The sequence below is a fragment of the Heterodontus francisci genome, chromosome 44 (assembly GCF_036365525.1).
Source record: "Heterodontus francisci isolate sHetFra1 chromosome 44, sHetFra1.hap1, whole genome shotgun sequence".
In the NCBI taxonomy this organism is placed as follows: Eukaryota; Metazoa; Chordata; class Chondrichthyes; order Heterodontiformes; family Heterodontidae; genus Heterodontus; species Heterodontus francisci.
This window is the reverse complement of record NC_090414.1, coordinates 20,140,181-20,152,925: the sequence shown is the minus strand read 5'-3', so window position 1 is coordinate 20,152,925 and position 12,745 is coordinate 20,140,181. Positions and strand designations below refer to the sequence as shown.

General features: G+C 49.7%; 1 protein-coding gene across 2 annotated transcripts in view; it reads right to left on the bottom strand.

Annotated features, from left to right (window-relative positions):
• Nucleotides 1-1,006: 1,006 nt before the first annotated feature.
• The window catches only part of LOC137355933 (heterogeneous nuclear ribonucleoprotein U-like protein 2), a 79,194-nt gene continuing 67,455 nt past the window's right edge, over nt 1,007-12,745 (bottom strand). Inside the window, exons 5-14 of one of the 2 annotated variants that reach the window (XM_068021604.1) lie at nt 12,270-12,369; nt 12,014-12,126; nt 10,908-11,171; nt 10,651-10,773; nt 9,585-9,713; nt 8,742-8,910; nt 7,748-7,933; nt 6,824-6,924; nt 6,295-6,402; nt 1,007-5,766 (exon numbers count right to left, since the gene is read on the bottom strand). In XM_068021604.1, the coding sequence (XP_067877705.1) occupies nt 5,707-5,766; nt 6,295-6,402; nt 6,824-6,924; nt 7,748-7,933; nt 8,742-8,910; nt 9,585-9,713; nt 10,651-10,773; nt 10,908-11,171; nt 12,014-12,126; nt 12,270-12,369 (1,353 nt within the window). In that variant the 3' untranslated portion in view covers nt 1,007-5,706. The remainder of the gene's footprint in view (nt 5,767-6,294; nt 6,403-6,823; nt 6,925-7,747; nt 7,934-8,741; nt 8,911-9,584; nt 9,714-10,650; nt 10,774-10,907; nt 11,172-12,013; nt 12,127-12,269; nt 12,370-12,745) is intronic. The other variant, XM_068021605.1, reaches the window with a different exon arrangement.

The window sequence follows — 12,745 nt, the reverse complement described above, 5'->3', positions numbered from 1 at the left end:
ATACAAAGTAAAGCTCCCTCTACACTGTCCCATCCATCCTAGTCAGGAATTCTTTTTACTCCACCAGTATAAGGCATTCTTTAAATAACACACACCAAGCCCCTGAATCATTAAGATTTAGTAATGATTTAGGACCCCTTTGGCTGGAGACCCAGTTCAGAACTGGACTGAGACTGTCAAAGCTTGGTCACTGTTGTAATGTATGAAATGTGACAGCCTAGTCACATGCAGCAACCTCCCAATAAAAGCTGAGTGTCAAACGACCAGATCTGTTTTATTGATGTTGTTTGAGGGATGAATATTAGCCCCTGGGTCAGTGGTTCTCAAACTGCGGTCTGTGGCGAGCATCTGGGGGGAAATCTGTTGCTGCAATGGTGGAGGTCGGGCAAGTGCCTTGGCTGGTGGTGTCCTTGTGGCAGAAACACTTCACACCAGGCAGTGTGTTAACAGGCCAGTAAACACCAGAGGGGGAGTGGGGGGGGGAACCCTTGGTGAAAAACTCAGTCGCCGTGCAGTGAGGGTCACATCCTAAACGGTGCCCACGTTCCCACCATGAGGCAGCGAGGCCAATGCCACTCCAGGAAGAGCTGTGAAGTATTCAAGCTGCTGTTTTCACATCACCCACCGCATCAGCATTCACTACATCATACAGCCCTGCCAAAATTACACACAAGTCCCTTTAACAGGATGCTAATGAACTTTATACTCAGCAGTGTAAATGTGCGTGGAGTTTACAGTTTTTAAGAGTTTAGATGGTTGGGCCGCGAAGGGGGTCTGTGCTTACAGATCCATTTGAGGTGGGGTCCTCTAACCTGAACCGCTGGGTTAGGAAACCAGGCACAATTCCCCTGGTTCGATTTCAGTAAGCAAGCTGACATTTAATGGGAGAAATAGACTGGGCACCGTCACAAGTGCAGTCAGAAGCTGAGCTGTGCGCCTACATCTCAGTAACTTCACGACCGTGCCTGCAGCAGCTGGGAATGACAAAATGATGGAGTCAGGCCACTTTTACAGCAAATCCTTTATTTACCGATTTGTTTTTTTTTTCAGTTTAAAATCTCTCAGTTTTGCACTACCTTAACATTTCACTAGCGCCAGGCAGCGCTGTGCCCAATTACAGACACAAACTCCATTGTACACACATTTATTATACCAGACAGTCCCATTTTTCCTGCATTGCCAATGGATCCCTCCCTCCCTCCCTCACCCACCCCCCCTATTAGGTTAAAAAGAGAGACAATGTGAGTCAGCATTAGAAATCGAGGAGGACACAGGGTAGCAGGACCAATGTGGAGCCTGGCCTTCAGGGTTTCGCTACTCGCCGCGCGGTCTATCCACGGTGGCGACCCTGCGCGCGCTCAGCGCTGCCCGTCGCACGCCCTCTGCGCAGTCACTCAAGGTCCACCAAAAGGAAAAAAAAAACACTGAATAGCCGCGGTGAAGTGTCAAGGGTAACCACAGGACTTCCGACGCCATTTTGGGCGGATGAACGTTTTGTGTTTTACTTTTTAAAAACAATTTTTGGAACTGGCTGCCCGCCCCGTGGCATTGCTCATGGCAGGTATGAGGATGGACCACAATTTGAGCATGAGAAATTTATACCATGCACAAAGCATTATTCTGATGCTGCATGCGATGTAATGTCTCCCTTCAAAGACAAGGCACAATATTTATGCATTTCAGGTTAACTGAACTTAGGAAGATCCGTGGGTCAATTAGAGGCTAACTGTTCCAAGACAAATCCCAGGGTCAATTAGAGTAAAATTATTCAGAAGCAGACCCTAGGGCCAATTAGAGGTGAGACTACTTTTTAAATACTTTAAAAAAAAACATAGTTTAACACCTGGAGCCTGTCGTTACTTTCTGTTGCTGTAGAAGATTCATTGTATGTGGCAAAAGATTGGCTCTCCCACCCCCGCAACTTTTCCCCCGCACCCCCCCCGCCCCCCACTTCTCTTTAAAATGCATCACACACAAATTTGCTTGCGTAACACCTGAACTGTGACTGGTGTGGGTCAAAAACTTTACATATATTGCTCCATACCTGGAAAAAAGATTTAAAGACCGAGTTGATCAGCAAGAACTGCTTTCTCGGTCTGGCCCCTAACAGAACCACTGGGTCCTGAACTGCACAGGCTGTGGAGGGGGTTGGTGAGGAAACGAGACAGAGAAAGCAAAGACTGGTTTTGTGTGCTTTCAGAGGGACGTGTGCTTGTGCTGAACCCAGTCCAAGTAGTGGACAGTGTTTAGAGTACTTATACTTGTGCTGCCCATCGTAGGCCACAATTTAAAAGGATAAGAAATTTATATACCATGTACAAATCATTATTCTAATGGTGAGAAAGGCCCATTAACATCTGCATTATCTATTGTATGGTGCAAAATCTCTTGCATCACACTCTGACCAACAGATCAGGGGAAAAAATAAAGGACGTGTGCCAACTTCAAACACATTCTGGCAAACCGTCCTCACCGAGCTAGTCTTGCAGGGTCCTGCGGTGGGTCTCAGTGCACCTCAGCTCACTCGGTGACTGGCTGCTGCCGCTGCCAAGCGTGAGGGAGGGCAGTACACAGAGACACAAACTAGCAAAACTCAAGGGAAGTAGTAAAGGAGAAAGAGGGCCCAGGAGGCTTTCTGGGACAGGCCAGTCTCAGCTCTCAGTAACGTGTACAGACGGTGAGCAAGTAGGATCACACACACACAGGGAATCTGATCAAAATTCCACCATTAAATTCCACAAGCCGACTGTTAATTAGCATGATTCCAGACAGCACAATTCAGTGATGTTCAAGGGGCCAGGTTTCCTGCCCGGCTAGGAGGTGCAAAATCTAGCCCTGTGTTCGTGCGCCTTTTTCACCTGCACGCGGAAGATGGCGGCTGCTGGAGAAAGCTTCCGGGGGGACGGGGGGGGGACGGGGGGAGGGACGGGGGGAGAATTCTTGCCTTGTCTTCCGTGCGCCACCCAATAACTCTTTAAAAAAAAGATATATACAGTATCCGTTTGCAACCGAAGCAGAATGTTAACAGTTTTTTTTTTATATATCTGTAACCACAGGATAAAGTAGTCAAACCATTTGGCTAAATCTTTTCTTCCTAAACATTCATCTCCCAATTTTCACCTGCTTTCAGATATTTGTGGAAAATCTAACCCTCGGGAGAAGGAAGGATTCAAAAGGTAGATGTCAAGTCCGATGGTTAGAAGGGACATTTCACGTAGGCATTCTCCGTATGGTGGGTCTGACTTGGGAGGAGTCAGAGAATAAAGGATCTCACCTATATCAATCCAGCCTGGCATGGCACCAGTTACTGCTGGTCTAAGTATTTGCACTCTCCTCCCCCGCCTTCCCCTCAGTCGGTGCCTGCTAACAAACACCTTGACAGCGCGATGAGGAGCGTTCCTGGTTTAAACACTCGGAGGGTCGACTACTCCTCAATTACAGGCAATCACAGATCGGAAAGCTTTAGCCCACAGAAGCAATCCTGGACTGGTGATGCACAAGTCGCAACCCTCCCCCAACCTTGAGACAGGACAGTTCACCCAGGCAGAGCCAGCCCCTGGTTCCTGATGCCAGGCGCGCGCGCGCACACACATATCTGGGCCGACCGCTGGTCCAACATGCTGCAGACCAGACAGCTTTGCCCCGGGCTTTCCTCCCCCCCCGTCCTCCTGCCGCTGGGCGCAATCGCGCAGGAAAAGAGCTCTAGAAGGAACAATAAATGCATTTATCCGAAAATAGCCTCATCTCTTCCCACCCTCCCACCCCCTAAACATGACATTAAAAAGGCAGCGTCTTACATTAATAACCCTGCAGGCTAATGATTAGGGGAAAAAAAAATAAAAAAATCGCTCGAGCTGAAAAGCAAATCTTTTTGTGTAAAAATTAAAAATAAACACGCACGCACACTGAAGCTTGCTGGAAGGCTGTGGCAGATGAGACTGTACAAAGTTCAAAGCATCGTAAATACAAAAAGCAACTTTGAGACTCTGCTTGGTTTTCACCCATCCTCCCCCCCCCCCCACATTAGTTCACACCTCCATCAAATCACTCTGGAGCATTAATTCGGAAGGCAAGGTTTCCGAGAAGAGTTAAAAATAAAAGATAAACCAAAAAAGGAAAACACAGCCTCCTCCTTCTCCCCTCTGCAGCCCTGTCCAAAAACAAAAGAGCTCACCGTGGGCTGGCAAAAGGGGCAAATTCTCCCCCCCCCCTCACGCCCCATAATCCTTCTCTAATCTAGTCACATTTACTGGTGCGGGAAGATTGCACCATCTGCTCAGAAGACCAAACTCAACGTCTGCAGATCCACAGCCTGTAGCAATCTTCCTGAATAGCGGTGATGTTTGTGCTGGGAGAGGCGGTTAATGGAGAACGTCGGGGAGAAGACGACACACACACATATCTGCGTTATACTAACGGAACAGGATTTTCTGTCATGAACGCAGCAGTAGTCTCTCTCTCTCTCTCTCTCTCCCCCACTCCCCAAACTACCATTTCATAAAATACTTGAGTGTCCAAATCCAGGCGACACACATCAGTCACTGTGCCAACCCTCATGAGGCTGCTCTGCCCACTGCGTGGGGAAATGCAACAAAGCGCGTCAACTTTATGCAAGACGCAATGTTTGCCACAAGGGAGGGGGAAGAGAGAGAGAGAGAGTGGGGGAGTTGGGTGGGGGGTGGAGGGGAAGGAGTCTGACTGTGGGACAGGAGATGCTGGCTTTACGAGGCAGCTTCAGCTTCACAACAGATAATGCGGGACACGTGCAATAGCGTGGACGGGCAAGTCTTTTGACTTGATCTCTGCTCCTTTTGCGTAGGGGCACGTCCTGGGAAAGGGTCTTTGTGCGCTGGGGGCCTGAGGGAGGGAACTCATTCTGCAGATCCTGAGAGGGCGGGTACTTCTCCGGGAAATTCCACACAAATGTCAGACCAGAAGTAGATTAAGATCACGTCACAAAATGTGCAAAAAATGATTTCCCACCCCCGACCCCTGCCCTGCCCCCATAAAAGATAACCCCCGTTAGTTTCTTTCCCCCTGCTCCTTGGGTCATTGGGCAGTGCAGGCAAGGTTTACTGCCCATCCCCCTAACCCCTGCTTTCCCCCCCCCCCTCCCACCAAGACCAACTTCCACCATGGACAAACTCTCTCTCGCTTACAAAAGTCAGCACCAAAACACGCCCGGTGACGGAAAGTGGCATTCTACTGATGGGCACCATTCTGTGCAGCTTCACTCAGGACTCGCCCACAGAGCAGGTCAATCAGAGTTCGAAATATTGAGCTAAAGAAAATTCAAGGGTGTTACTTGTGTACGTGTGTGTGTTATAATGATGAGAGCGTGTGTGCCCACGCGAGTGAGAACGGGCATGCGCGAGTGCAAGAGAACGTGCGTGTATGTGAGCGTGCCTGGGCAGGAGCGAGCGCGTGTGGACGCAAGCGAGAGAGGGAGAGGGAGAGGATTTTATACATTCCGCATGAACTACTGTGGTATGTCTGCTGAGGAAAAGCTGAAATGCCCCCTAAAGCCAGGCACTCACTTTGCTTAAACAAGAGTAAAAATAAAATTAAACAAAAAACAAAACAGATCATCTAACACCAGCCGAGAATTTGAGTAAAACCCCCACAGCCACCTGCTGCTCCGCTGGAATGAAACTATGTTGGAGGCTGGCTGAGAGCCTGGGCTGGGGGACGCACACCGCTGAGCTTTCATCGGTAACCATAGTAACTGTTGTAGTAGCGGTTTCGCTCCTCGTAGTAACGGTGCCACTGGAGACAGAAGGGGAAAAGAGAAAACAAACAGCACACTAATGGTTAGAAAAGATCCTTCTCCACTGGTCTCTCACTATACACCCACAACACTTACCCAAGCGGCCAACTGTCGCATGCAAGCCTTAACAGTGCGCTGGCGGGTTATTCAAACACAGGGGGCATCGCAGCATAGCCTGATGCTCAGAGCGCGTCACAAACACGCTCACCAACGTGCAAAACGAGCTAACTGGTGTGGGGGGGGAGGGGGGCCCTCCCCTCCCTAGCCACCGTCTCAGCCCTGACTACTGCTCTGGCAGACATCTGCCAGCCTACAGACTAAACAACAAACCCTGGGACGTTCTGCGATTGCACATTCACCCACTGGGGTCCAAAAAAAACCCCGCATGTGCGGGCAGCCACCCACCCTGCCACCGCCTCATTTCCAGATTACAGGGAGGCAGTTACAAGTTGCCTTCGGCCGTTTACCCCCATTAGTCCAGGTCACCCTACAGCCTGAATGCTGAATGAACACCAACAGGCACATACCTCGCGAGCGTAGTCCCGGTAATAGTCCCGGTATCTGTGGTAGTCGTAGGGCTGCGCATAGGGCCGGTCGTACTGCTGCCTGTATCGGTCGTAGGCTTTATGGTAATCCTGTGGCAACAAATCAGTGGTCAGTGCGTTACGACGCAGGGGCAAGTATTACTCGTCGACTAGCACCACTTTGGAAAACGGGTTCCGAATCCTTTACCCAAATCACGGAGAGATACGCAAGAGGAGCCTTCCCTGAGGAGTCCTGGGTAAAGGGAACCAGCAGCTCATCTTACCAAAGTGTAACGCACGAGGTTAATCAAATTGAGGAGGCAAAACCGAGGTCAGGAAAGAGAATAAGTTCCATGTTATACTCTTAACTGATTCTCCATTGTGCATATGTGGCGACCCCTCCTTCCCTTGGTCCTAAAAGAACCAAGGCGAGTGGATGGAGCTAAGATACAGATCAGTTGTGAATGGTGGAATGGGCGTGAGGGGCTGAATGGCCTCCTCCTGTACACCTGTGATCGAATGTCTCTCTTACCTCTCTGTAGGCTGGGTTGTTGCCATAGGCCGGACCCCAGCCCTGCCCGTACTGCGGCCGATCATAGTTCCTGTTGTCCCACCTCCCCATACGGTAACCACCTGGCAGAACAGAGAAAGAAAACGTGAGGGCAGTTTATTTATTGTGTGCATCCTGAATGCTATCGAGTTCTGAGTGTTGTTGGAGCTGCACCCTTCCAGGCAAGTGGAGAGGATTCCATCACACTCCTGACTTGTGCCTTGTAGATGGTGGACAGGCTTTGGGGAGTCAGGAGGTGAGTTACTTGCCGCAGAATTCCCAGCCTCTGACCTGCTCTTGTAGCCAGCGTTTATAGGCTGGCCCAGTTAAATTTCTAGTCAATGGTGACCCCCAGGGATGTTAGTAGAGACTCGACCGTGGTAATGCTGAGAGGAGACGGTTAGGTTCTCTCTGGTTGGAGATGGTCATTGCCTGGCACTTGTGTGCAGAGAATGTTACTTGCCACTTATCAGCCCAAGCCTGGATATTGTCCAGGTCTTGCTGCATTTCTACACGGACTGCTTCAGTATCTGAAGAGTCGCCAATGGTGCTGAACATTGTGCAATCATCAGCGAACATCCCCACTTCTGACCTTATGATTGAAGGAAGGTCATTGATGAAGCAGCTGAAGATGGTTGAGCCTAGACACTACCCTGAGGAACTCCTGCAGTGATGTCCTGGTACTGAGATGATTGGCCTCCAACAACCACAACCACCTTCCTTGGTGTTTGGCATGACTCCAGCCAGCGGCAGGTTTTCCCCGATTCGGGTTCAGGGATCCCCAGTTTACTATCCCTCCTCAATAATTCCCTGGAAAGCCTGGGGTTAACGTGCAAGAATGAAAAGAAACCAATCTCTTTGATAAACAAGGTTACAGCGCTAATCCGCACAGGGGCGGCGTCTCACCGTAGTTCCTGTCTCGGTCGTTGCGGTTACGGTAGTTACGTCGATCCTGCCGTTTCTCCTGCTGTGGCCGGGCTTTCTTTGCCTCCTCTCTGTACTTGCTCACCAGTTTGCTGGCCTGCTCTTTCTCCAGCTCCACGTAAGTTACCTTGTCTAGGAAGTCGCTCGTCTCGGGCAGCGTGAAATTTACTGAAATCAACATTAAAAAGGAATTAAGAAAGGGAGACGCCGGAAATAACAGGATGCAGAAACTCCCTACAGCTGGCCTGCCGGTTAATAGTTTGAGCAAAGCCAGTCAGAGCAGGAAGGCACTGGTTCCACTGCCAGCTTCTGTTGAGTTAGTTGGTTTTTGTTGTTTCACACATTACAAGTAACTTTCTGGGTTGGTGTTGGTGGAGACGGGGTACCAAAAGGGATGTGAATACAGACCCTACCCATGCTCGCTCTCCACTGCCCAGACAGTAGGCACGTGGATGTCAGTGTAGGATGGGATTGGGATGAGCTGAACAGCTTGCCCTCTTTCTTTGCCGTCAAGCCTCTCTCTGGTCAGGTGGTTATCGCCACCTCCGCTCCTAAAGGCGCTGACTGAATCTTCTTATATTTTGTGATAGAATCTTAGACTGCAGTAGGAGGCCATTCAGCCCATCGTGCCTGTTCTGGCTCTTTGTAAGAACCGGCCAATTAGTCCCCCACCCCGCTGTTCACCGACAATCCTGAACATCCTTCCCCTTTAAGTATTTATCCAATTCCCCTTTTTGAAAGTCACTATTGAATCTGCTTCCACCGCCCTTTCAGGCAGCGTGTTCCAGATCACAACAACTGGCTGCGTTAAAAAAACAAATTCTCCTCATCTCCCCCCTCTGGTTCTTTTACCAATTATCTTCAATCTGTGTCCCTCTGGTTACCGACCCTCCTGCCAGCGGAAACAGTTTCTCCTGATTTACTCAATCAAAACCCTTCATTTCGTACACCTATTAAATATTCCCCCCCTCCATACCTTTCATTTCATTCAGTGCAAAGTCTGGGACATCCTCGCCTTCTTCCGCCGTTCGCAGCTTCATCCTCGTCTTCCAGTCCTCGTCGCTTGGGCAGATCACCACAGCCTGGCGGTAAAACCCTTTGAACGGGATCATCTTCCGCCGCTGAGCTGAGCTGTATACATTGGTCTGAAAGGGAGGCGGGCGCAGAGGCCATTAATGGCAAAATGTTATCACCCAGAGTCAGAATGCTAACAGTATATGGAGGGAGGGACCCACTCTTACTCGCAGGGAGCTTCACAGTCACCATCAGCACTTTGATACCTTGCCAAAGTGGTGAGAGACGAGTGTTGGGGGGGGGGGGGGTGCAGCAGCGAAGGGGCCTGTGGTAGCGGTTGTGGTCAGGAGTGGAACCACAGGGATGGCAAGCAGGAGCAGGCAAGTGACATATGGCAGCAAGAGAGCGGCTAAGACTGGAGAGAGAACTGCAGTCGGATTAATCACATCCTTCCCGATGGCGGCTGTGAGCCTCAAATGTATGCTGCTTCCTGGGGTGTCAGGGCCCGATTAGGTTATTCCACTGTTAATCACTGCACCGCTCTGAGCGGGATTGTTCCGACACACACATGATTAGTATTGTGGAGAAATCACCCTGCTTTTAGCGGGAGATGTTGCTGCAGTTTTGGCACAAGTTCAGTTCGCTGCGGTTCACAGACTCTTTTCTAAAAAAAAAAATAGACTCTGTAGACTGCTGTAGTGCACTGTCTGTTGCCAGTCCTGCTCTAAGCCCCATCCTGCTTGACACAGCAGTGTTAATAAACACTTTGAATATTTAGTGGGCCACCACCTGAAGATGAAAGTACCTGATCGAGGATGTAGTTGCGCTTCTTGCAAGCAGCGATCTGGATCAGCTTGCTTAAGGATTGCGTCGCCTGCTGAATCAGATTATTCCGACGCTCCGGCTTCATTTCGGGACCCTCCAGTCCTTTGACCTGGGAGAACGGAACCGCAGAGCGCACAGTGAGCATTTTCATTGTCAAGTGTCAGCGGGTTTATATTAAACAGCTTCCCCACCCCTGTTCTCCTGAAAGCGCCTACTCGTGCTGGGGTACAGTTCCACAGGCAAGTCTGGAATGTTTGTCAGGACAGCTGTCTCACCAAAGAGTAGCATTTCCAACAAAGCGGCACTCCAACTGTACTGCTCCAGTTAGCTAGACTGCATGCTCCTGCTCTGATTTGCAACTTGAACCCACAGTCAAACAAGCCACGCTGATCTATGCAACATTACAATTGCTTGAAGCTGGTCAAGCTACCAGCTCCCAAGTCTCTGAAGGATTTCTGGACTTTTTAAACTGCCAGTGTTAAGGAAACTAAAGGATTGACAAGCGCCCTGGACAATTTACCTGCTATAGGAGTGGAGTTTGGTTAACAGGACTGTTAAACTGACTTTTCAACAAGGGAAGGCAGACGGTCTTGAAGGCTAAAGATAAGGAGGCCTTGAGACAGGGAAACACCAGGTGTTTATTGGTGTCAGTCTGTACAACCATGGCAGCGAGACAGCAAGCGAGAGAGAAAGGAAAGATACCGGAAAGGTTTGCTTTCAGCAGCAAGATGGTATATAAAGCCAGTCATTTTACTCAGTTCAAAGCAGCCGTCCATGAGACTGACCCGACAACAGTCCACAAGACAGACAGGAGCAACTCCCGGGAAAGTTGATGGATTATTAACCTCTGTCTCTTAAAACAGAAGAATCGAGCGGGATCACTCATGAAGGTTGCATGAATCTCTCTCTGTAAACCTTGCTGCATTATAATGTTAATAAAACCAAGTTGTTAAATGAAAGATTAAAGAAAGGCTTCACTTATCTTACCTCTGATGACCCTAAAAGAGTGTAGAGAGACACTCGCACAGAAACCCAACATCTCTTACCCTCATCTTGTCCAGAATGTTGTGTGTTCCCAGTACAGTGTACCTCTTCTCTGGATTCTCAGTCACGTGTTTCTTCACCCAGGTAGTCTTACCAACCCCTGGCATCCCCACCATCAGTATAACCTGTAGCGAGAGGCAGGTACTTTACAGCTATAGACAATCCCAATCCAAGGTATCGTATCACACGCACGCACCCTCTCTGCCCCACTTTCACATTCTCACCAGCAGAGAATTTCTCTTTTCCTCCTGGTACTTACTTCACAGGCATCCTTAGCTTTGGGCCCAACTGCACCCCGAACACGCTCCTCCAGGGGAACACTCTGGACGAGCGTGTATTCCTCTGGGATCGGGAAGAAAGGCTCCTCCTTATGACCAAAGTTGCACTCCACTGCGCAGTTTTTCGACAGGATGTGCGGGAACAGCGCCCTCTCGCCGAGAGAATCTTTGCTAACCGTGAAGGCGACTCCGAGGCACACTCCATTCTTCGAAAAGGAAAGTTCCACTTGCTCGCCGTCAAAATTCTGCAAACGGAAAACAACAGGCTGTTTACAATGGGCTCCTAGCAACCCGACAACACAGCCTCAAGTCCTCACCCCAATCATACTCACTGCGGAGATCTGCGACAGGTCAAGTCACTTCCAACACACACACTTCCTGAACTGGGACACGGGTTCAAATCCAGACCAGACTGACGGGGATGAAAGTCTTCAGTGTCTGATAACTCCAAGGTTCTGTGTGACGGTCTCAATTCAGCCCTTATTGACCACAGACCAACAGCACAAACTTGCCTCAGTCCGTCACTAATTAGCAATCTCACTCACAGGCCAAAGGACGGCTGGTGTGGGAAATGCAACAAGGTCACAATGCAGCAGCAATGGAAATCCAGGACTGGGACAGTGTAGAGGGAGCTTTACTCTGTATCTAACCCCCGTGCTGTACCTGTCCTGGGAGTGTTTGATGGGGACAGTGTAGAGGGAGCTTTACTCTGTATCTAACCCCCGTGCTGTACCTGTCCTGGGAGTGTTTGATGGGGACAGTGTAGAGGGAGCTTTACTCTGTATCTAACCCCCGTGCTGTACCTGTCCTGGGAGTGTTTGATGGGGACAGTGTAGAGGGAGCTTTACTCTGTATCTAACCCCGTGCTGTACCTGTCCTGGGAGTGTTTGATGGGGGACAGTGTAGAGGGAGCTTTACTCTGTATCTAACCCCGTGCTGTGGATATTGCTCAATTTCAATGGACAAAATGGAAAGTGATTTTAGCCCCAGCCTTAATCTTGAGATGTACGGAATAAAATGTCAAGGGGAGGGCATTTGCAGCTGAGACAAATGAGCCATCTAATCAGACCCAAATTGAATTACTTACAGCGAAACAACCAATTACATCATTTTCATCAAACGTCTCTCCGTACTCCTCAAACTTGCAGTTTTCCCACTTTCTCCCAGCTCCATCGTACCCATAGGAAAACTCCCCGTCTCCTGCAAGGTGTTAAAAATTAAGCATTACTGGAAGAGAAAAAAGCACCCTCAGCGCCCCACTCCCAAAACACATGGGAAACATTAGTCAGAGTACGGGGGGTGCAACAAGAAAGGGCGAGACATTTCCATGGGCGGTTACTTACCCAGCTGTAGTGAGGAGCTGTCCAGGGACCAGCCCACACGAACAATGTGTCCCTCGCTTTCACTCTCAGGAAGCTGCTTCACAGGGAACTTCTGGGTCACCTGGAATCGAATTGGGAAGCGTGTCTGTTAATGCAGACCTACTGATAAGTAATACCCGTCTGCATCCTCTCCTCTGGAGATGCTGGAGTATAATTCCCGGCATCCCAGGCAGCCAACTGATAGTTGAAACAGCATGGCCCCAAGACAGGATGGTGAGGGTCAGCAGTTTATTCGACCACAGGAGGCACACTGCGACAGAGTCTGATCCTGCACAGAGACTAGGCTTAAACCCATTTGCACAGCATGGTTCAGAAAAATGGCGCCACACAGACCTGCACAGGCGACAGTCACCCTCCAGTATCACAGCTAAGTCCCCATTCTTCACCAGGACAGGAAGGCGGCAAGCAGGCAATTCAACCATGGGCAGGCATCGCAG